At 40.1% G+C, this 22,627-nt stretch overlaps 1 protein-coding gene across 4 annotated transcripts in view; it reads right to left on the reverse strand.

Annotated features, from left to right (window-relative positions):
- LOC111187645 (RNA/RNP complex-1-interacting phosphatase-like) overlaps nt 1-22,627 on the reverse strand; it is a 40,208-nt gene that overhangs the window by 11,968 nt on the left and 5,613 nt on the right. Inside the window, exons 3-4 of one of the 4 annotated variants that reach the window (XR_016393350.1) lie at nt 22,004-22,127; nt 15,667-15,845 (exon numbers count right to left, since the gene is read on the reverse strand). Coding sequence is in view for 2 of the 4 variants with exons in the window: in XM_089912200.1 (XP_089768326.1) it covers nt 15,802-15,845; nt 22,004-22,127 (168 nt within the window). In the remaining 2 variants the exon portion in view is untranslated. The other 3 variants (XM_089912200.1, XR_016393351.1, XM_089912201.1) reach the window with 3 other exon arrangements.

Genomic DNA, 22,627 nt, shown 5'->3' on the forward strand with positions numbered 1-22,627 from the left:
GTTTGCAGGTCAGGAGCCTTGGTCTCAATATCCCTGTTTAAAAGGTGTTATCACATGTCTGCCAGAAAGAATTGCTGATGATACTGGAAAAAATTGAGAGTTATCCTTAACAATTAAGGGTTTGGTAGCAACATGGATGGCTCTAGAGATTGTTATACTGAATGAAGCAAATCAGACACAGAAAGACATATCATATGACATTGCTTATATAAGGAATCTAAAAAAGAAAACAAAGGTAAAAATGAACTTATTTACACAACAGAAATAGAGTCATGGATATAGAAAACAAACTTATGGTTACCAGGGGATAAGTGAGGAAGGGATAAATTGGGAGATTGGGACTGACATATACACACTACTATATATAAAATAGATAAGTATTGATAAGGACCTGCTTCATAGCACGGGGAACTCTGCTCAATGGTCTGTACTGGCATATAGGGGAAAAGAATCTTTAAAAAAAAGGGGGTTTTGGGATTATATAATGTGCAAAATATAAATGTGCAAACCTTTAACATGAAAGGAAAAATCAGTTAACTTTGTGGTCCCTGTTATGGTGTAAACATTTTGTACCTCTAATTTTAAAATTTTGAAACCCAGCTCCCATGTTGATGGTATTAGGAGGTGGAGCTTTAGGGAGGTGATGAGGTCATGAGGCCAGAGACCTCAAACATGGGATTAGTGACCTAATAAATGTAGCACACAGAAGATCTTATGCCCATTACATGATTTCATTGCCGAGCGAGAAGACCCACATTATGAACCAGAAATTGGTCCCTCACCAGACACTACGTCAGCTGGCAACTTGTTCTTTTTTATTTAATTAATTAATTAATTTTTTGGCTGTGTTGGGTCTTTGTTGCGGTGCGTGGGCTTCTCATTGGGTGGCTTCTCTTGTTGTGGAACATAGGCTCTAGGTGTGTGGGTTTCAGTAGTTGTGGCACACGGGCTCAGTAGTTGTGGCCTGTGGGCTCTAGAGCACAGGCTCAGTATTTCTGGTACACAGGCTTAGTTGTGGGATCTTCCCAGACCATGGCTCGAACCCGTGTCCCCTTTATTGGTAGGCAGATTCTTAACCACTGCAACCCCAGGGAAGCCTCTGGTAACTTGTTCTTGAACTTTCAGCTTCAGCAATTATGAGAAAACAAAAATATTCTGTTTTTTATAAAATACCAAGTTTCTCGTATTTTGTTTTAGCAGTCAAAGAGCTGGCTGAGGAGAAATATCTGTGAGCTTGAAGGCATATCAAGAGAAACTTTTAAATGTCAAAAGAAAAGAGAAAATGGGCAGGAAAGAAATCAACAGAACAGAGTAATCAATAATTGTGGAACAATGAAAATGCTGTGACCTACACATAATGGGCATAGCAGGAGGAGACTAAAGATAAAAAAGAACAGAAAATATTTTTTAAAAATGACAGGATCTCCCCAAATGAATGTCTGACACTAAATCCACAATATCCAAACTTAGAGGAACATATGAATAGTAAAGAAAACTGACCAATATCTCTCAGGAACATCAATGTGAAAATCCTCAACAAAATATTAACAAATCTAATCCAACAATATTTTGAAAGAATTTTATATCATGAATGAGAGGGAATAATCCCAGGTATGCAAGGCTGGTTCAACATTCTAAAATCAAATAATTATATCCATCATATCAACACCCTAAAGACAATCATTAGCATATCAATAGATTCAGAAGACCTTGGAAAAAATCTAACACCCATTCTTCATAAAAACTCTCAGTTAAAAAAATAGACTGGAGCTTTCTCAAGTTGATAACAAAGATCTACAGGAACCTTTTATCTTACATCATGATTAATGGTCAAAAACATGAAGCTTTTCAACTATGTTCAGGTAAAAGCAAGGATGTCCCCCTTTCATGACTCCTTTTCCATATTTTACTCCAAGTCCTTGCTAATGCAATAAGGCATGAAAATAAATGAAACAAATACAGATTGGGTAGAAAAAAATGAAATCAGCCTAAATAAAATGTGGACCAATATACTTTATAGATATCTCACCAAAGAAAATAGACACTATGCATATAAGTATACAGAAGAATAATCCAGATTACATGCTGCCATGAAAAAGCAAATTAAAAATACAATTACATACCACTATGTAACACTCAGAATGGCTAAAATGTGAACAATGACAAGAACAAATTCTGTAGGGGATGTGGAACAATAGGAAATGTCATTTGTTATTGGTGGAAATGAAAAATAATACAGCTACTTTGGTAGTCTGATTGACACTTGCTGTAATACTGAACATTCCCTTACTGTACAATCCAGCAAGTGTTCTCATGGATATTTACTGAAAGTAGTTTAAAACATACTTCCAGACGAAAACCTGCATATGGATATTTATAGCACCTAATTCAATATTGCCAAAATGTGAATGAAACTAAGGTGTCCTCCAATAGGTGAATGAAATGATATAGTATTAATATATTCTGGGAATGGGACAATATTGAGCACTAAAAAAGTAAGCTATCAAGCCATAAAAATATATGGGAATTCTTCTTTTCTTTTGAAATATAGGTGATTTTCTTTATTTTGTAATTTAAATTTTATTGGAGTATAGTTGATTTACAATGTTGTGTTCATTTCAGCTGCACAGCAAGTGATTCAGTTACACGTATATATATATATTCATTCTTTTTCAGATTCTTTTCTGATAAAGGTATTCCCAGAATACTGAGTAGAGTTCCTTGTGCTATACAGTAGGTCCTTGTTGCTTATCTATGTTATATATAGTAGTATTCGTATGTTTACCCCAAGTTCCTGATTTATCCCTACCCCCCACCTTTCCCATTTGGTAACCATAAGTTTGTTTTCCAAGTCTCTGAGTCTGCCTCTGTTTTGTAAGTTAGTTCATTTGTATCAATTTTTAGGTTCCACCTAGAAGTGATATACAATATTTGTCTTACTGTGTCTGACTTACTTCACTTAGTACAATCATCTCTAGGTCCATCCATGTTACTGCAATTGCATTATTTTCTTCTATTTTATGACTGAGTCATATTCCATTATATATATGTATCACATATTCTTTACCTATATTCATGTGTTGATGGACATTTTGGTTGCTTCCATGTCTTCGCTATTGTAAAGAGTGTTGCAGTGAACATTGGGGAAGATGTGTCTTTTCTATTTATGCTTTCCTCCAGATATGCACACAGGAGTGAACTTCCTGGATCATCTGGTAGCTCTATTTTATTTAATCTCATTTCAATTTCAATTTTTTTGGAGTATAGTTGATTTACAATGTTGTGTTACTTTCTGCCGCACAGCAGAGTGAAGCAGTTGTACATATATCCAATCCTTTTAGGATTCCTTTCCCATACAGGTCATTACAGAGTATTGAGTAGAGTTCCCTGTGCTATACAGTAGGCCCTTATTTGTTGTCTCTTTTATATATAGTGGTGTGTATATGTCAATCCCAATTTCCAATTTATCCCTCCTGTCTCCCCTTACTCTGGTAACCTCCATTCTGTGCTCCATAGTGGCTGTTACCAATTGGCATTGCCATCAGTAGCGTAGTATTGGTGGGGCAGTGGTTAAGAATCCTCCTGCCAGTGCAGGGGACACAGGTTCGTGCCCTGGCCAAGGAAGATCCCACACGCTACAGAGCAGCTAAGCCTGTGCACCACAGCTACTGATTCTGCACTCCAGAGCCCACAAGCCACAACTACTGAGCTCACGTGCCACAACTACTGAAGCCTGTGCTCCACAACAAGAGAAGCCACCGCAAAGAGAAGGCTGTGTACCACAGCAATGAGTAGCCCCCACTTGCTGCAACTATAGAAAAACTGCATGCAGCAACGAAGACCCAATGCAGATTAAAAAAATAATAAGTAGTAGGTTTCTTTTTTTTCCACACCCTCTGAAGCATTTCTTGTTTCTAGACATTGTGAGGATGGCTATTCTGAGTGGTTCCAGGTGATACTTCTTTGTACATCTGATTTGCATTTGTCTAACATAAAGTAATGGTGTGCATCTTCATATGTGCTTTTTTTTTTTGAACAGTGTGAGTAAAATTTACCCCTTGAAAAAGTAAGCTTGTTGCCTTGTTTTGAAGTCTATTTTGATTACCTACAGCAAGACATTTTTTGAGGGCTGTTATCATTTACAGCTCTCCAGGCATTGTGAATATGAAGTGCCTATAAGGTTCAGTTTTAGAATTGTTGTTATGGGAAACAGAAGGCGGCAGGATCTCTACTGTCCCCCTCTGGTTACTGACACAACCTTAGATATAGGGAAAGTCCTGTTCTTGGGTTTTAAATTAGAGTGGAATGTGCCTGACCAAACATATAAGGGCTTCTGTCCCATTCCTTCTTCCCCCTTACCCTTCATCCCCCGAACAAGTATAAACCCCTGCAAAATCACCTGTTGAAGTTGCTATCTTGTAGCGTGGGATGGCCCTGACGAAGGGGTCGGGAGGTCGGAACCCGAACACCAGGATATATTGAGACCAGGTGATTTTCCAAATGTCATCCAGCCCAGAGAGTCCACCATCCTTTGGGTGTCAGAGGGTTGGTTTCGTAGTATGAGGGCACACTTAGATCTGGAGATTGTGATCCCATGCAGAGGCTACCAGGTACTACATGTTCAAGGGGGGCGAATTAGCTGGCATATCCTCCCGAGGTCCTCAGGCCCACAGCAGTCCAGCCTTGGGACAAAATTGGGTCTGTGTCCAGGGATGTGACACTAGCACATTCACTGTGACTAAACGAATTTAGTGATCATTTTCCTTTTCTGTAATTTAATTTTTAATTTATAATGGAGTATAGTTGATTTACCATGTTGTGTTCGTTTTTGATATACACCAACATGATTCATTTATAAAGAGATAACTATATATTCTTTATAGAATTATTTTCCCATTGAGGTTACTAAAGGGGTATTGAGAAGAGTTCCAAGTGCTCTACAGCAGGTCAATGTTGATTACAAGTTTTCTCTCTGTAAATATGTATATACTAACTCCAACCTCATGATTTATGCCTCCAACACACCTTTCCAGTTTTGTAACCATAAGTTTGTGTTCTAAGTCTGGGACTCTTTCTGTGTTGTAAGATATACCTTTGTATCAATTTTTAGATTCCACCGATAAGTAATATCATATATTTATCATTGTGTGATTTATGGCACTTAGTATGAATGTATCTAGGTCCTTCTGAGTGACTGCAAATGGCCTTATTCATTTCATGGCTAAGTAATATTCCATTGTACATATCTACCATAAATTCTTTATCCAGTCTTCCTTCCAAGGACGTTTATGTAGCTTCCAGGTAGAGGCACTTGTAAACAGCGCTGCATAAATTTTGGAGTGCCTGGGTCCTGTCAATTTACGTTTTTTCCAAGATACAGACCCAGGAGTGGAAACACCATGTGCTCTGAAGCTCTGTTTTTTAGATTTTTAAGGAATCACCACCCATTTCTCCAGAGTGGCTGTTAGCAATTTACATTCCCACCATCAGCTTGTCAGGGTTCCCTTTTCTCCACGCCCTGTCCTGTATTTCAGGTTTTACACTTTGTGAGTTGGCCATTCTGATTGGTGCGAAGTGATACCTCTTTGTAGTATTAATTTACATTGCCCACCTGTTTTGTTGGCCAAAAATGGAGTAAGGGTTTTTCCTGAATATATTAAGGAATAACGCATACCACCTTTTTGGCAAACTGCATCATTGGCGATGTTCAGCAGCTTTGCATGTGCTATAATGGCGAGTGCAAACTACCTCTTAAAATCCCTTTCCTGCAATTCTGCCTTGCTTACAAGGCCTTTACAAATACTTGGCTCAAGAAATGACTCCATTAGAGGTGTCAATTACAACCCTGAATGTTTGTGAATTGCAGTGCCTCTGAGCACCAGTTTTCAACTTATTGTTTAGGGAAGCAGCCACAAAGGGGCAGGATTTCTAAAGACCCATTACTGGGGCACCTGAAGAACAGGGAAACTCTTCCAGATTAGGAAACTAGAGTGGCATATGCCTGTCCAAACATCTAGGGCTTGTGTCTCATTCCATCCCCCCATTCCCCTTCTTCACAAGGAAAATTTCAAGCTGTGCAAAACCGGCCGTTGAGTGTGCTGCCTTCTGAAAGTGGGGAGACTCTAAGGAAAGGAGCTGGGGAACCCAAATGCCAGGAGAAGTGGAGACGAGGTGACTTTTCCAAACTCTTCCCGAACAGACTGTGTACCATCCTCTGCCTGTCCCACTCATATTTTAGCTGTAGAAAGGGTTCCCTGCACCTGGAGATATGGGACCCATGGAATGGGGGCCAGGTAGTATTACTCTAAAAGTGCTGCATTTGCTGTCCCATCCTCACCAAGCCTCTCAGCCCCACGAGTGTAGTGCCTTAGGTCCCATCCATCTGTGTGTCTAGATGTGTTCAGTCCAGGTTGCATCACAGCCCTTGAACAAATTTTGTAAGAACTTCTCTCTCAAATTCTCGGGGGAAGATGCCGGAAGAGTAAGATGCGGAGATCTCTTTTCTCCCCACAGATACAACAGAAATACATCTACACGTGGAACAACTCCTACAGAACACCTACTGAATGCTGGCAGAAGACCTAAAACTTCCCAAAGGCAAGAAACTCCCCATGTACATTGGTAGGGCAAAAGAAAAAACAGAGACAAAAGAATAGGGACGGCCCCTGCACCAGTGGGAGGGAGCTGTGAAGGAGGAAAGGTTTCCACACACTAGGAAGCCCCTTTGCAGGCAGAGACTGCGGGTGGTGGAGTGGGGAAGCTTCGGAGCCACAGAGGAGAGTGCAGCCACGGGGGTGCGGAGGGCAAAGCGGAGATATTCCCGCACAGAGGATCGGTGCCGACTGGCACTCACCAGCCAGAGAGGCTTGTCTGCTCACCCGCCAGGGCGGGCGGGGCTGCGAGCTGAGGCTCGGGCTTTGGTCGGAGCGCAGGGAGAGGACTGTGGTTGGCAGCATGAACACAACCTGAAGGGGTTAGTGCACCACGGCTAGCCGGGAGGGAGTCTGGGAAAAGGTCTGGAGCTGCTGAAGAGGCAAGAGACTTTTTCTTCCCTCTTTGTTTCCTGGTGTGCGAGGAGAGGAGATTAAGAGCGCTGCTTAAAGGAGCTCCAGAGACGGGCGCAAGCCGTGGCTAAAAGCGCGGACCCCAGAGACTGACAGGAGACGATAAAGCTGCTGCTGCAGCCACCAAGAAGCCTGCAAACCTGTGTGAGCACAGGTCACTATCCACACCTACCTTCCGGGTAGCCTGTGCAGCCTGCCACTGCCAGGGTGCCGGGATCCAGGGACAACTTCCCCAGGAGAATGCACAGTGAGCTTCAGGCTGGTGCAATGTCACGCTGGCCTCTGCCACTGCAGGCTCGCCCCGCACTCTGTGCCCCACCCTCCCCCTGGCCTGAGTGAGCCAGAGTCCCTGAATCAGGGGCTCCTTTAACCCCGTCCTGTCTGAGCGGAAAAACAGATGCCCTCCAGTGACCTACACACAGAAGTGGGGCCAAATCCAAAGCTGAGCCCCTGGGAGCTCTGAGAACAAACAAGAGAAAGGGAAATCTCTCCCAGCAGCCTCAGAAGCAGTGGATTAAAGCTCCACAATCAACTTGATGTACCCTGCATCTGTGGAATACATGAATAGACAACAAATCATCCCAAACTGAGGAGGTGGACTTTGAGAGCAAGATTTACGATTTTTTCCCCTTTTCCTCTTTTTGTGAGTGTGTATATGTATGCTTCTGTGTGAGATTTTGCCTATATAGCTTTGCTTCCACCATTTGTCCTAAGGTTCTATCTGTCTTTTTAAAATTTTTTTATTAATAATTATTTTTTAATTTAATGACTTTATTATATTTTACTTTATCTTCTTTCTTTCTCTTTTCCTTCCTTCCCTCCTTTGTTCCTTCCTTCCTTCCTCCCACCATCCCTCCCTCTCTCCCTCCCTCCCTCCTTTCTTTCTTTCGTTCCTTCTTCCTTCTTTCCTTCATTCCTTCCTTCCTTCCTTTCTTTCTTTCTTCCTACTTCTACTAATGATTTCTCTCTACTTTTTCTCCCTTTCATTCTGAGCTGTGTGGATGAAATGCTCCTGGTGCTGCAGCCAGGAGTCAGTGCTGTGCCTCTGAGGTGGGGGAGCCAACTTCAGGACACTGGTCAACTAGAGACCTGCCAGCTCCACATAATATCAAATGGCGAAAATCTCACAGAAATCTCCATCTCACGCCAGCACCCAGCTTCATTCAATGACCATCAAGCTACAGTGCTGGACATCCTATGCCAAACAACTAGCAAAAGAGGAACACAACCCCACCCATTAGCAGAGAGGCTGCCTAAAATCATAATAAGTCCAAAGGCACCCCAAAACACACCATCAGATGTGGACCTGCCCACAAGAGAGACAAGATCCAGCCTCATCCACCAGAACACAGGCACTAGTCCCCTCCACCAGGAAGCCTACGCAACCCACTGAACCAACCTTAGTCACTGGACACAGACACCAAAAACAACGGGAACTACGAACCTGGAGCGTGTGAAAAGGAGACCCAAACACAGTAAGATAAGCAAAATGAGAAGACAGAAAAACACACTGCAGGTGAAGGAGCAAGATAAAAACCCACCAGACCTAACAACTGAAGAGGAAATAGGCTATCTACCTGAAAAAGAATTCAAAATAATGATAGTAAAGATGACCCAAAATCTTGGAAATAGAATAGACCAAATGCAAGAAACATTTAACAAGGACCTAGAGGAACTAAACATGAAACAAACAACGATGAACAACACAATAAGTGAAATGAAAAATACTCTAGAAGGGATCAATAGCAGAATAACTGAAGCAGAAGAACGGATAAGTGACCTAGAAGATAAAATAGTGGAAATAACTACTGCAGAGCAGAATAAAGAAAAAAGAATGAAAAGAACTGAGGACAGTCTCAGAGACCTCTGGGACAACATTAAAAGCACCAACATTCGAATTATAGGGGTTCCAGAAGAAGAAGAGAAAAAGAACGGGACTGAGAAAATATTTGAAGAGATTATAGTTGAACACTTCCCTAATATGGGAAAAAGAAATAGTTAATCAAGTCCAGGAAGCACAGAGAGTCCCGTACAGGATAAATCCAAGGAGAAATACACCTAGACACATATTAATCAAACTGTCAAAAATTAAAATACTTAGAAAGCATATTAAAAGCAGCAAGGGAAAAACAACAAATAACACACAAGGGAATCCCCATAAGGTTAAGAGCTGATCTTTCAGCAGAAACTCTGCAAGCCAGAAGGGAGTGGCAGGACATATTTAAAGTGATGAAGGAGAAAAACCTGCAACCAAGATTACTCTACCCAGCAAGGATCTCATTCAGATTTGATGGAGAAATTAAAACCTTTACAGACAAGCAAAAGCTGAGAGAGTTGAGCATCAGCTTTACAACAAATGCTAAATGCTAAAGGAACTTCTCTGGGCAAGAAACACAAGAGAAGAAAAAGACCTACAATAACGAACCCAAAACAATTAAGAAAATGGGAATAGGAACATACATGTTGATAATTACTTAAATGTAAATGGACTAAATGCTCCCACCAAAAGACACAGATTGGCTGAATGGATACAAAAACAAGACCCATACATATGCTGTCTACAAGATACCCACTTCAGACTTAGAGACACATACAGACTGAAAGCAAGGGGATGGAAAAAGATATTCCATGCAAATGGAAACCAAAAGAAAGCTGCAGTAGCAATTCTCATATCGGATAAAATAGACTTTAAAATAAAGACTATTAGAAGAGACAATGAAGGACACTACATAATGATCAAGGGATTGATCCAAGAAGAAGATATAACAATTGTAAATATTTATGCACCCAACATAGGACCTCAAAACATAAGGCAAATACTACCATCCATAAAAGGAGAAACACATTCATAGTAGAGGACTTTAACACCCCACTTTCACCCATGGACAGATCATCCAAAATGAAAATAAATAAGGAAACACAAGCTTTAAATGATACATTAAACAAGATGGACTTAATTGATATTTATAGGACACTCCATCCAAAAACAACAGAATACACATTTTTCTCAAGTGCTCATGGAACGTTCTCCAGGACAGATCATAACTTGTGTCACAAATCAAGCTTTGGTAAATTTAAGAAAATTGAAATTATATCAAGTATCTTTTGTGACAACAACGCTATGAGACTAGATATCAAATACAGGAAAAGACCTGTAAAAAATACAAACACATGGAGGCTAAACAATACACTACTTAATAATGAAGTGATCACTGAAGAAAACAAAGAGGAAATAAAGAAATACCTAGAAACAAATGACAATGGAGACACGACAACCCAAAACCTATGGGATGCAGCAAAAGCAGTTCTAAGAGGGAAGTTTATAGCAATACAAGCTCACTTTAAGAAAAAGGAAACATCTCAAACAACGTAACCTTGCACCTAAAGCAATTAGAGAAAGAAGAACAAAGCCCCCAAAGTAGGCAGAAGGAAAGAAATCATAAAAATCAGATCAGAAATAAATGAAAAAGAAATGAAGGAAATGATAGCAAAGATCAATAAATCTAAAAGTTGATTCTTTGAGAAGATAAACAAAATTGATAAACCATTAGCCAGACTCATCAAGAAAAAAAGGGAGAAGACTCAAATCAATAGAATTAGAAATGAAAAAGGAGAAGTAATAACTGACACTGCAGAAATACAAAAGATCATAAGAGATTACTACAAGCAACTCTATGCCAATAAAATGGACAACCTAGAAGAAATGGGCAAATTCTTAGAAATGCACAACCTGCCAAGACTGAATCAGGAAGAAGTAGAAAATATGAACAGACCAATCACAAGCACTGAAATTGAAACTGTGATTAAAAATCTTCCAACAAACAAAAGCCCAGGACCAGATGTCTTCACAGGCGAATTCAATCAAACATTTAGAGAAAAGCTAACACCTATCTTTCTCAAACTCTTCCAAAATATAGCAGAGGGAGGAACACTCCCAAACTCATTCTATGAGGCCACCATCACCTTGATACCAAAACCAGACAAGGATGTCACAAAGAAAGAAAACTACAGGCCAATATCACTGATGAACATAGATGCAAAAATCCTCAACAAAATACTAGCAAACAGAATCCAACAGTACATTAAAAGGATCATACACCATGATCAAGTGGGGTTTATTCCAGGAATGCAAGGATTCTTCAATATATGCAAATGAATCCCTGTGATAAACCATATTAACAAATTGAAGGAGAAAAACCATACGATCATCTCAATAGATGCAGAGAAAGCTTTCGAAAAAATTCAACACCCATTTATGATAAAAACCCTGCAGAAAGTAGGCATAGAGGGAACTTTCCTCAACATAATAAAGGCCATATATGACAAACCCACAGCCAACATTGTCCTCAATGGTGAAAAACTGAAACCATTTCCACTAAGATCAGGAACAAGACAAGGTTGCCCACTCTCACCACTCTTATTCAACATAGTTTTGAAAGTTTTAGCCACAGCAATCAGAGAAGAAAATGAAATAAAAGGAATCCAAATCGGAAAAGAAGAAGTAAAGCTGTCACTGTTTGCAGATGACATGATACTATACATAGAGAATCCTAAAGATGCTACCAGAAAACTACTAGAGCTAATCAATGAATTTGGTAAAGTAGCAGGATACAAAATTAATGCACAGAAATCTCTGGCATTCCTATACACTAATGATGAAAAATCTGAAAGTGAAATCAAGAAAACACTCCCATTTACCATTGCAACAAAAAGAATAAAATATCTAGGAATAAACCTACCTAAGGAGACAAAAGACCTGTATGCAGAAAATTATAAGACACTGATGAAAGAAATTAAAGATGATACAAATAGATGGAGAGATATACCATGTTCTTGGATTGGAAGAATCAACATTGTGAAAATGACTCTACTACCCAAAGCAATGTACAGATTCAATGCAATCCTTATCAAACTACCACTGGCATTTTTCACAGAACTAGAACAAAAAATTCCAAAATTTGTATGGAAACACAAACGACCCCGTATAGCCAAAGAAATCTTAAGAACAAAAAACGGAGCTGGAGGAATCAGGCTTCCTGACCTCAAACTATACAACAAAGCTACAGTAATCAAGACAGTATGGTACTGGCACAAAAACAGAAATATAGATCAATGGAACAGGTTAGAAAGCCCAGAGATAAACCCACACACATATGGTCACCTTATCTTTGATAAAGGAGGCAGGAATGTACAGTGGAGAAAGGACAGCCTCTTTAATAAGTGGTGCTGGGAAAACTGGACAGGTACATGTAAAAGTTTGAGATTAGATCACTCCCTAACACCATACATAAAAATAACCTCAAAATGGATTAAAGACCTAAATGAAAGGCCAGAAACTATCAAACTCCTAGAGGAAAATATAGGCAGAACACTCTATGACATAAATCACAGCAACCCACCTCCTAGAGAAATGGAAATTTAAACAAAAATAAAGAAATGGTACCTAATGAAACTTCAAAGCTTTTGCACAGCAAAGGAAACCATAAACAAGACCAAAAGACAACCCTCAGAATGGGAGGACATATTTGCAAATGAAGCAGCTGACAAAGGATTAATCTCCAAAATTTACGAGCAGCTCATGCAGCTCAATAACAAAAAAACAAACAACCCAAGCCAAAAATGGGCAGAAGACCTAAATAGACATTTCTCTAAAGAAGATATACAGACTGCCAACAAACACATGAAAGAATGCTCAACATCATTAATCATTAGAGAAATGCAAATCAAAACTACAATGAGATATCATCTCACACCAGTCAGAATGGCTATCATCAAAAAATCTAGAAACAATAAATGCTGGAGAGGGTGTGGAATAAGGGGAACACTCTTGCACTGCAGGTGGGAATGTGAATTGGTACAGCCACTATGGAGAACAGTATGGAGGTTCCTTAAAAAACTACAAATAGAACTACCATATGACCCAGCAATCCCACTAGAGAAAACCATAATTCAAAAAGAGTCATGTACCAAAATGTTCATTGCAGCTCTATTTACAATAGCCCGGAGATGGAAACAACCTAAGTGCCCATCATTGGATGAATGGATAAAGAAGATGTGGCACATGTATACAATGAAATATTACTCAGCCATAAAAAGAAACGAAATTGAGCTATTTGTAATGAGGTGGATAGACCTAGAGTCTGTCATACAGAGTGAAGTAAGTCAGAAAAAGAAAGACAAATACCATATGCTAACACATATATATGGAATTTAAGAAAAAAAATGTCATGAAGAACCTAGGGGTAAGACAGGAATAAAGACACAGACCTACTAGATAATGGACTTGAGGATATGGGGAGGGGGAAGGGTAAGCTGTGACAAAGCGAGAGCGAGGCATGGACATATATACACTACCAAACGTAAGGTAGAAAGCTAGTGGGAAGCAGCCGCATAGCACAGGGAGATCAGCTCAGTGCTTTGTGACCGCCTGGAGGGTTAGGATAGGGAGGGTGGGAGGGAGGGAGACGCAAGAGGGAAGTGATAGGGAACATATGTGTATGTATGAGTCACTTTGTTATGAAGCAGAAACTAACACACCATTTTAAAGCAATTATACCCCAATAAAGATGTTAAATATATATATATAATAAAATTTAATAAAAAGAATTTCTCTCTTTTTTTGTTGTTCTTGTTATTTAATTTTATAATGAGGTATAGCTGATTTTGAATACTCTGTTTCTTCCTGCGTTACATCTATCCACTTGATTCACTTAAAGGGAGACATCAATAAATTCTTTTACAGATACTTACCAGTCCTATATATCCTTTTCCGGTGACAACAGTGTGCTGAGTCTAGCTCTATGAACTATACAGTAGGTCCAGTCAATTACCTATTTTGTTTATGGAAGCATATCTATGCTAATTACAACCTCCTGGTTTATGCATCACCCCACCCCAACTTTCTCCTTTAGCAGCCATGAATGTGTTTTCTAAATGTGTGACTCTGTTTCTGTTTTGTAATTGAGTTCATGCGTAGCCATTTTTAGATACCATCTATAAGTGACACCTTATAAGAAGTCTCTTTTTATGTCTGACTTATGTCACTTAGAATGATCATACCTCAGTCTCCACGAGTTGCTGCAACGGGCCTTATTTCATTGATTTAATTGCTTAGGAATATTCCATTGTACATAAGTACCACATCTTCTTTATCCATTTTTTCCTTCCAAGGACATGTAAGTTGTACCCAAGCTGAGGCATTTCTAAACAGAGCAGCATGAAACGTAGGGGTGCCTGTGTCCTGTCGATTTTTGGTTTTCCCAAGATATACGCCCAAGAGTGGAAGTGCCCTGTGCTCTGTAGCTCTGTTTTTTAGATGTTGCAGGAAACACCATACACTTCTCCAGAGTGGCTGTTGTCTATTTACACCCCCCCCCATCAGCGTAAAAAGGCTCCCTTTTCTCCATGGACTGTGCTGCATTTCTGGTTTTACATTTTTCCAGGATGGCCCTTCTGACGAATGCAAAGTGAGAATTCTTTGTAGTGCTGATTTGCATTTCCCTCTTGTTTGGATGGCCAAAAAGGGCGTATGCGTTATTCCTGAATATATTTATTTATATAATGGCGTTTAGCTGATTTCCACTGCTGTGTTTTTGCCACTTTACACCCACTTGATTCACTTACAGAGAGATATCAATAAATACTTTTAAAATTCTTACTAGTCAGGTATATTCTTCTGCGGTGAAGAGGGGGGGTTGAGTCCAGTTCATTGAGCAAGGAGTAGGTCTTATCTATTACATATTTGGTTTATGGAACGGTATCCGTGCTAATTGCACACTCTGGTTTTATGCGTCACCCCACCTCACCTTTCCACATAAGCAGGCATAAGTGTGTTTTCTAAATGTGTGACTGTGTTCTGTTTTGTAATTCAGTTAATGTGTAGCCATGTTTACATTCCCTCTATAAGTGATATGTTTCTTTTTCTGTGTGACTTATTTCACTTAGAATCAGCGTACCTAAATCCACTCATTATGCTGCTACTAGCCTTATGACATTGAATTCATGGCCGAGTGATATTCCATTGTACATAAGTACCAGGACCTCTTTATCCATTTTTCTCTATCCTGGGATATTTAAGGTGTACCAAAGTCGAGGTTCTCATAAACAGAGCAGCCCTAAAATTTGGGGTGGCTGTGTCTCGTTGATTTTTAGTTTTCCCAGGATATACGCCCATGAGTGGAAGTGCCGTATGCTCTGTAGCTCTGTTTTCTAGATGTTTTAGGAAACACCAGACACTTCTCCAGAGTGGCTGTTGACAATTTACATCCCGCCCATCAGCATAACAAGGCTCCCTGTTCTCCATGGCCTGTCCTACCTTTCTGGTGTTTACACATTTTTCGGTTGGCCCTTTTGACCGGTGGGAAGTGAGACTTCTTTGTAGTGTGGATTTGCATTTCCCACTTGCTTGGTTGGCCAAAAAGGGCTTATGCGGTTTTTTTCCCTGAATATATTCGGGAAAAAAATGCATATGCCCTTTTCAGCCAACTGCATTATTGTCAAAGTTCTGCCGCTTTTCATGTGCTTTAAAGGCGACTCCAATCTACCTCTTGAAATCTGTTTCCTGCAATTCTGCCTTGCTTTCAAATCCTCTCCGTTGCCTTACCTTAATATAGTTTTGGACGATGGTTGTCCTTTATAACTCTGCAGGTTTGTGAATTGCAGTGTCCCTGAGCTCCATTTTTCAACTCGCTTTTTTGTGAGCTGGCCGCAAAACCGCAGGATTGCTTCAGGCCCTATTCTAGTTCCGGGGCGGCAGGCTGAGCCTTTGGTTAATTCTTCTTCCTGGTGGGAAATTAGAGTGACATGTGCCTGTCCAAACACCTACAGATAGTCTCTCATTGGTACCCCCTCTTGCCGTTCATCCTCCGGACAAACTGCAAATTGTGCAAAACAGGAGGTTAAAGGCGCTGTCTCTCCAAGTGGGGAGATTGTTAGTAAAGCGGCTGGAGTGGCGATCCCGAGCACCAGGAGATGAAAAATGAGGTGCGTTTTAGAAACCTTTCCCGATCACACGGGGTCCCATTGTCTGGGTTTCCCATGCATGTTTTAGCTGTAGGAAGATTCCCTTAAACCTGGAGAGTTGGGACCCATGGAATGGGTAGCACGCAGTATTGCTTTAAAGGGTCTGCATTTGCTCACCCAACCTCACCAATCCTCTCAGCCCCAAGTGTCCAGCCTTATGTCTCATCCAGCTGTGGGTGTAGATGTGGTCAATCCAGGGTGCATCACAGCCCCTGAACGAATTTTGTAAGAATTTCTCTCTCTTTTGCTGTCTTTGTGTTTTTTTCTGAAATTTATTTTTATAATGGGGTTTAGCTCATTTTCACTGCTGTGTTTATTCCACTCTACACACATTTGATTCATTTACAGAGATAGCAATACATACGTTTTAAGATTCTTACTAGTCAGATATATTCTTCGGCAGTGAAGAGGGGGTGTTGAGTCCAGTTCATTGAGCAAGAAGTAGGTCTTGTCTATTACATATTTGGTTTATGGAATGGTATCTGTGCTAATTTCAAACTCTGGTTTTATGAATCACCCCACCTCACCTTTCCCCTTAAGCAGGCATAAGTGTGTTTTCTAAATGTGTGACTTTGTTCTGCTTTGTAATTCAGTTCATGTGTAGCCATGTTTACATTCCCTCTATAAGTGATATGATAAGTTTCTTTTTCTGTGTGACTTATTTCAATTAGAATCAGCGTACCTAAATCCATTCATTACGCTGCTAATAGCCTTATGACGTTGATTTCATGGCTGAGGGATATTCCATTGTACATAAGTACCACAACCTCTTTATCCATTTTTCTCTTTCCTGAGACATTTAAGGTGTACCGAAGTCGAGGTTCTTGTAAAAAGAGCAGCCCTAAAATTTGGGGTGGCTGTGTCTTGTTGATTTTTAGATATCCCAGGATATACGCCCATGAGTGGAAGTGCCCTATACTCTGTAGCTCTGTTTTTCAGATGTTTTAGGAAACACCAGACACTTCTCCAGAGTGGCCATTGGCAATTTTCATCCCGCCCATCAGCGTAACAACAGGTCTATGTGCCTGTGCAGTTCTCTGGTATGTAGCACCGTGCTTATTTCACAATGAAAAACTAAGGCTTGAGATGTAAGCCCAAGTTGCACAGCAGGCAAACAGAAAAAGGACTAGAATCAACTCTCAGATTTTTCCAACTATGCCAGAGTATTTTGTGGTCCAGCACTTAAAATAATTATATGAGAAAGTAAATTAAAAACAATAACATGTAGCTGATCTTTGCAAAAGGTATGTCTCTGACTAGGCGGTGTCTGGCATTTGTCATCTCCTGCCTGGATTACTACTACCCTACAATTCTAACGATCTCTTCTATTTCAACTGATCTGGGCTTCCTTCGTGGCGCAGTGGTTGGGAGTCTGCCTAACGATGCAGGGGACACAGGTTTGTGCCCCAGTCCGGGAGGATCCCACATGCCGTGGAGCGGCTGGGCCTGTGAGCCATGGCCACTGAGCCTGCGCGTCTGGAGCCTGTACTCCACAAGGGGAGAGGCTGCGGCAGTGAGAGGCCTGCGTACTGCAAAAAAAAAAAGAAAAGAAAAGAAAGTCTATTTCAACTGCTCCTCCACATGGAAGATGTTATCTTTCTAAAATATAAACTTCGCTGGATTGCTCTGTTGCTTAAACACCTTTACTTAGCACAGAATAAAGTTTAAGTTTTTAGCATAGCATTGAGAACTCTTTATAAACAAATATGTCTGTCTCTCCAACTGAATTATAAGTTCAAACTATGACTTACAACGACCGACCTCATCCACCTCCCTCCTTTCCCCGGCCAGCCTCCCTGATCCCATTCTCTACTGCCCTGCCTTCATTCACTTTCCCCCGTCCAGCCACACTGGCCTCCTTACTATTCCTCAAGCATGCCAAGCACAGTCATGCCTCTAGAACTTTTCTTACAAGCCGCATGGTGAGTTTGAGAAAAACTGAAAGAATTAGAGTATCAGGTTCCAGTAAATTGTTACATGTATCTTGCATACGTTTTTGTTCATTAATTTCTATCCAACTACATAAATCAAATTTGGAGGAAATAAATAAATAAATAAGATTGAGGTCTCCAAATATTTTCATAGGAAGATGTCCACCATACATTAAATTGTAAACCAGAATATCTAAATACTGTACCATTAAATCACATGTACAGTAAGTGCTGTATATCCAACTGTTCCATATCCTGCAGATATGGAAGGCCGACTATACTACACTATTTTACATACGGGACTTGAGCATCCGCGGATTTTGGTATCCATGGGGAGTCCTAAAACCAATCCCCTGCAGATACCAAGGGACCATTGTATATGCTTATATCTGCATTTTTATGTCTCAAAAAATATGTGCTAAATTATTACTGGTCATAACCTCTGAGTAGGGGGCAAAATTGCCTACCACTTCATACATTTCTCTGACTGCATTTATTGCATTCAGCTTACATTAGCTTACATTACTGTTGTAAACAGAATAATTTAAACATGGTCTGCCTCTTGGAGTTGGCAACTCACTTGCAGATGAGGTAGCCAGTACTGTTTAAACAATGGGTACAGTGGACACCAATAAGTCTGTCTATAAAACAGGGAATATGAAATTAAGTAAGTGAAGTAGATACACTAAAAACAAGTTATACAATTTTCTGAAGAGTAGAGTTTATTAGTTATCAAAACACGACCACTATCCTGAAAAGGAAAAACTCTGAAGAAAAGAGTGTTTTTGCAAGAACGTACTATCAAGAATTAACTACTATAAAGTCAAAATGCATTGTCTTCGGGAAATTTTGCATAGCCTCCAATCAGATGCAATAGCATGGACTGGAGGATGCCCATCAGGAAGTGATACGACTATAGAAAAAGGGAGTGGAAAAAAAAAAAACAGGTTACCAGAAGAATAGAATTTGGTTTTGAGTGAAACAAATGGAATGCCTTCACTTTGAATGCTCAATATTAAAAAGAACAAACGGTTTCTGAAGGGTTCTTGGGGTCCCAAAGAACTTCCATTCCTTCTCTCATTCACTGCTCCTAACATGCCACGGGTCTATCTGCTTGTGGAGTTACCGGGTTAACTAGTACCGTTTTTATTTCACAATGAAAAAGTAAGGATTGAGACGTAAGCCCAAGCTGCACAGCAGACAAACAGAAAAAAGACTACAATCTAGTCTCAGATTTTTCCAACTATGCCACAGTATTTCGTGGTCCAGCAATTTAAAAAAATCATAGGAGAAAGTAAATAAAAAACAACAACATGTAGCTGATCTCTGCAAAAGGTATGTCGAGACTAGGTGGCGTCTGGCATTGGATATCTCCTGCCTGGATTACTACCACCCTACAATTCTAACAATCTCTTCTATTTCAACTGATCCTCCACATGGAAGATGTTATCTTTCTAAAATATTTACTTGGCTGGATTGCTCTGTTGCTTAAACATTTTCACTTAGCACAGAATAAAGCCCAAGTTTTAGCATAGCATTGAGAACTCTTTATAAACAAATATCAGTCTGCCTCTCCAACTGAATTATAAGTTCAAACTACGACTTACAAGGACCTACATCATCCACCTCCCTCCTTTGCCCTGCCAGCCTCCCTGATCTCATTCTCTACTGCCTTGGACTCACTCACCTTCCACTGTCCAGCCACACTGGCCTCCTTACTATTCCTCAACCATGCCAAGCACAGTCGTGCCTCTGGGACTTTGCACCTACTATTCCTTCTGCTTCAGAACACACCCTCCCACCCCATCTCCACTCTCCCACAACACACCTTCCCACCCCATCTTCACTCTCCCAGATATCCAATGGCTTGTTTCTCACTTCAAGGCTCTGCTCAATCAACATCTTAATAGAGGGGACATCCCTGATCACTTACCACAATCCCTCACCTCTTCATCTTCTGTTATTCTCCAAAGCATTTACCACCACTTGACACTCCATATATTGACTTATTTATTCATCTCTCTCCCCCACGAGAATGTAAAGTACGTAAGGGCAACAACATTGTTCTCTTGTTATTTCCTAGAACAGTGCCTTCAACTTAGAAGGTGTTATACAAATATTTGCTGAAAATGAATGAATCCTTTGCACTTTCACACTACCCTCTAGTCACACCAGAGGCTTCCCCTCCAGAGCACAAGTTCAAGCCCCGTGCCTTTTGAATCTGTTCCCAATACCTGGGCTGTCCTTTCCTCATTCCAGCAAAGTCCTCTTCCCCCGAGTCCAGCTCAAACACTGTCTCCTCTGTCAGGCCTTCCACAATTTCTCCTCTATATTCCTACTGCACTTGATTCTTTTATCATAATTAACACACTTATAGTCACTACATGTTTATCTTCCTAGATAACTGTAAGTTGCTACTGAACAAACACTTCTACTCACCTCTGTATCCCCATGCCCTAACAACAAACCTATAAGCCTCTCGGTGTTTACTGAAACAATTTATTTTCTGAGTCTCTATCAATTCTAGGGAGTGGATAGTATAGTCTCCTCCTCATTATCAGTGAACCTGGAATCTGTGGGAGGGGCTTATAGCAGAGGAAGTCACCAATGGATCATAACTAAGGTCCCGAGACTGCAATGGCAGAGAGCATGGTGAAGTTAGCCCACTGCATGCAGAAGACCCACAGAGGAGTCAGCATAACAAATGGACTACACTCGGTATAACATGTGAACAATCAAGGTTTAAAAACTTGTTCTCATGTACTTGTAAGGATCTTCTAGCCCACGCAGAACAGACAGAACACACACAAAGGAGCCTGGAGGAAGTGAGTAGGCCGGCAGCTGCACCCTAACATCTTAAGAGGTAACATTTCTGTGACTACAGTTTACACAAATCAGATAATGTGCCTCCTTTCTAGACACCCTGGTTATCACAGGACAGGCCAAGCCTCTCAAGTTTTAAAGCTAAAGTACAGGGAAGATCTGTGAATAGGGCTTAAGATATTTAAAAGCTAGTACCAGCATCAAGCAACCAGGTTATAAAATGAAAAGTTACCTTGAAATTCCAGTCTCTCCCTCTCTCTCTCACCTCCTATCCCCTATCTTCCCAACTCCATCTCTATTCCTTCTCCCTTACTCCCTGCTTTATGTATATATGTATATCATTTTATATATACACGGAATATTTACTGTCTGTTAGATTTATTTAATAAAATGCACACTCCTCAGGCTACATATAGAAAGAGGACAAAATGAACACTTTCTCATGGGGGTCAGTGGCATTCCAAAGATAAAAGATTCCTCAGTCCTAAAACATGGCAAACACCATGTTTCTTCTGATAGTTAGATGCTAGAAAAAGGCAAGTGGATCCTTAAAATTCACACGCTATTAAGACCTACTATCAACAGAGTAGATCTTAAAGAGGAAACAAGAAAACACCAGCCTTTTAAGCTCTTCCTATCTGAAGATGAGAATAAGAGGTGGTAGTGTTCTTCCTCACTTGCACCCAAAGTGTAAAAGCAACAAAAATATCTTAAACACATATGATGAGGAAGCCACTATTCTGGTCCACTCTGTTTTGTTTTGCCTCTAGGGACCTGTCTCACTCCGAACCTTTGCTTTTTGTTTTCTCTTTTATATATGCTAAGAACCTGAGAGTCTTAACCTTTTCTTCCACCTCTCAACCAATAAATAGGACAAAAGAACATTTTTATGTTTTTATGTATTTTCCATTCAAATTTTTAAAAAAGAGATAAGTAAGCTAGTTCAGTTCATATTTCTCACAAAAATCACTTTGCAAACTGAACTAAATTGTTTGTGACCATAAACAGGAAAAACACCATACTCTATTAGCACCAGCTGACATTTCCACCTTAATGTTACCAAACACAACAGGCCTAATGTCAGAACTATAAAAAAATCACCAACCCCACTCAAAATGCATACCAAAGCTCAGGTAAAGGAAAACAAAAACAAAAACAACTCACCATTATCTTTATTTTCTTTCAGAAACCCATTAACAGCACATTGGAATTTAAAACTAGTGTCGTCATCTGGCACCTGATGCCCAATTGTACAAATTTTTAAATAAGGAATAGTTTCTGGTAAGTCCTATAAGGCAAAACCATGAAAATATGTATTATTTCCTTTGTAGGGAAAGAATAAAAAATTAATTAGAGAAGGCAGAGTATAACAGGAGAGTACATTAAACTTAGTATGTCAGTCATTCTGATGAGTCATTTTTTCCAAAGCTGCTTTAACCACTAATTATCACTTGATTTTCATTAAAACTGCAGAATGGACAGTTACTAGGCATGCAAAAGGAAAAGCAAATCTATGTGAATGAATGCACAAAATGATATAAACATTCCACCTACATTTATGTTCTATCTTACATTTCAAGGGCCATAAAGCGGCTGTGATTAAACTAGAATAGTAGAATAGAGTCAGAAGAACTTGGATTCGAATCAGGAAATAGAGCCAATTTCAGGCATTGTTGAGAACTGGTATTCTTGGGGTGGGAGAAAGTAGACTATCAACAGAAGACAGAAAAGGATAAGTGAAAATTCTCTAGTTCTGAATTTAAATGGAAAGTAGCATATGAAACTATG

Source organism: Delphinapterus leucas, chromosome 5 (genome assembly GCF_059928025.1).
Source record: "Delphinapterus leucas isolate spDelLeu-1000000601 "Yukka" chromosome 5, BTC_Dleu_Yukka2, whole genome shotgun sequence".
Classification (NCBI taxonomy): Eukaryota; Metazoa; Chordata; class Mammalia; order Artiodactyla; family Monodontidae; genus Delphinapterus; species Delphinapterus leucas.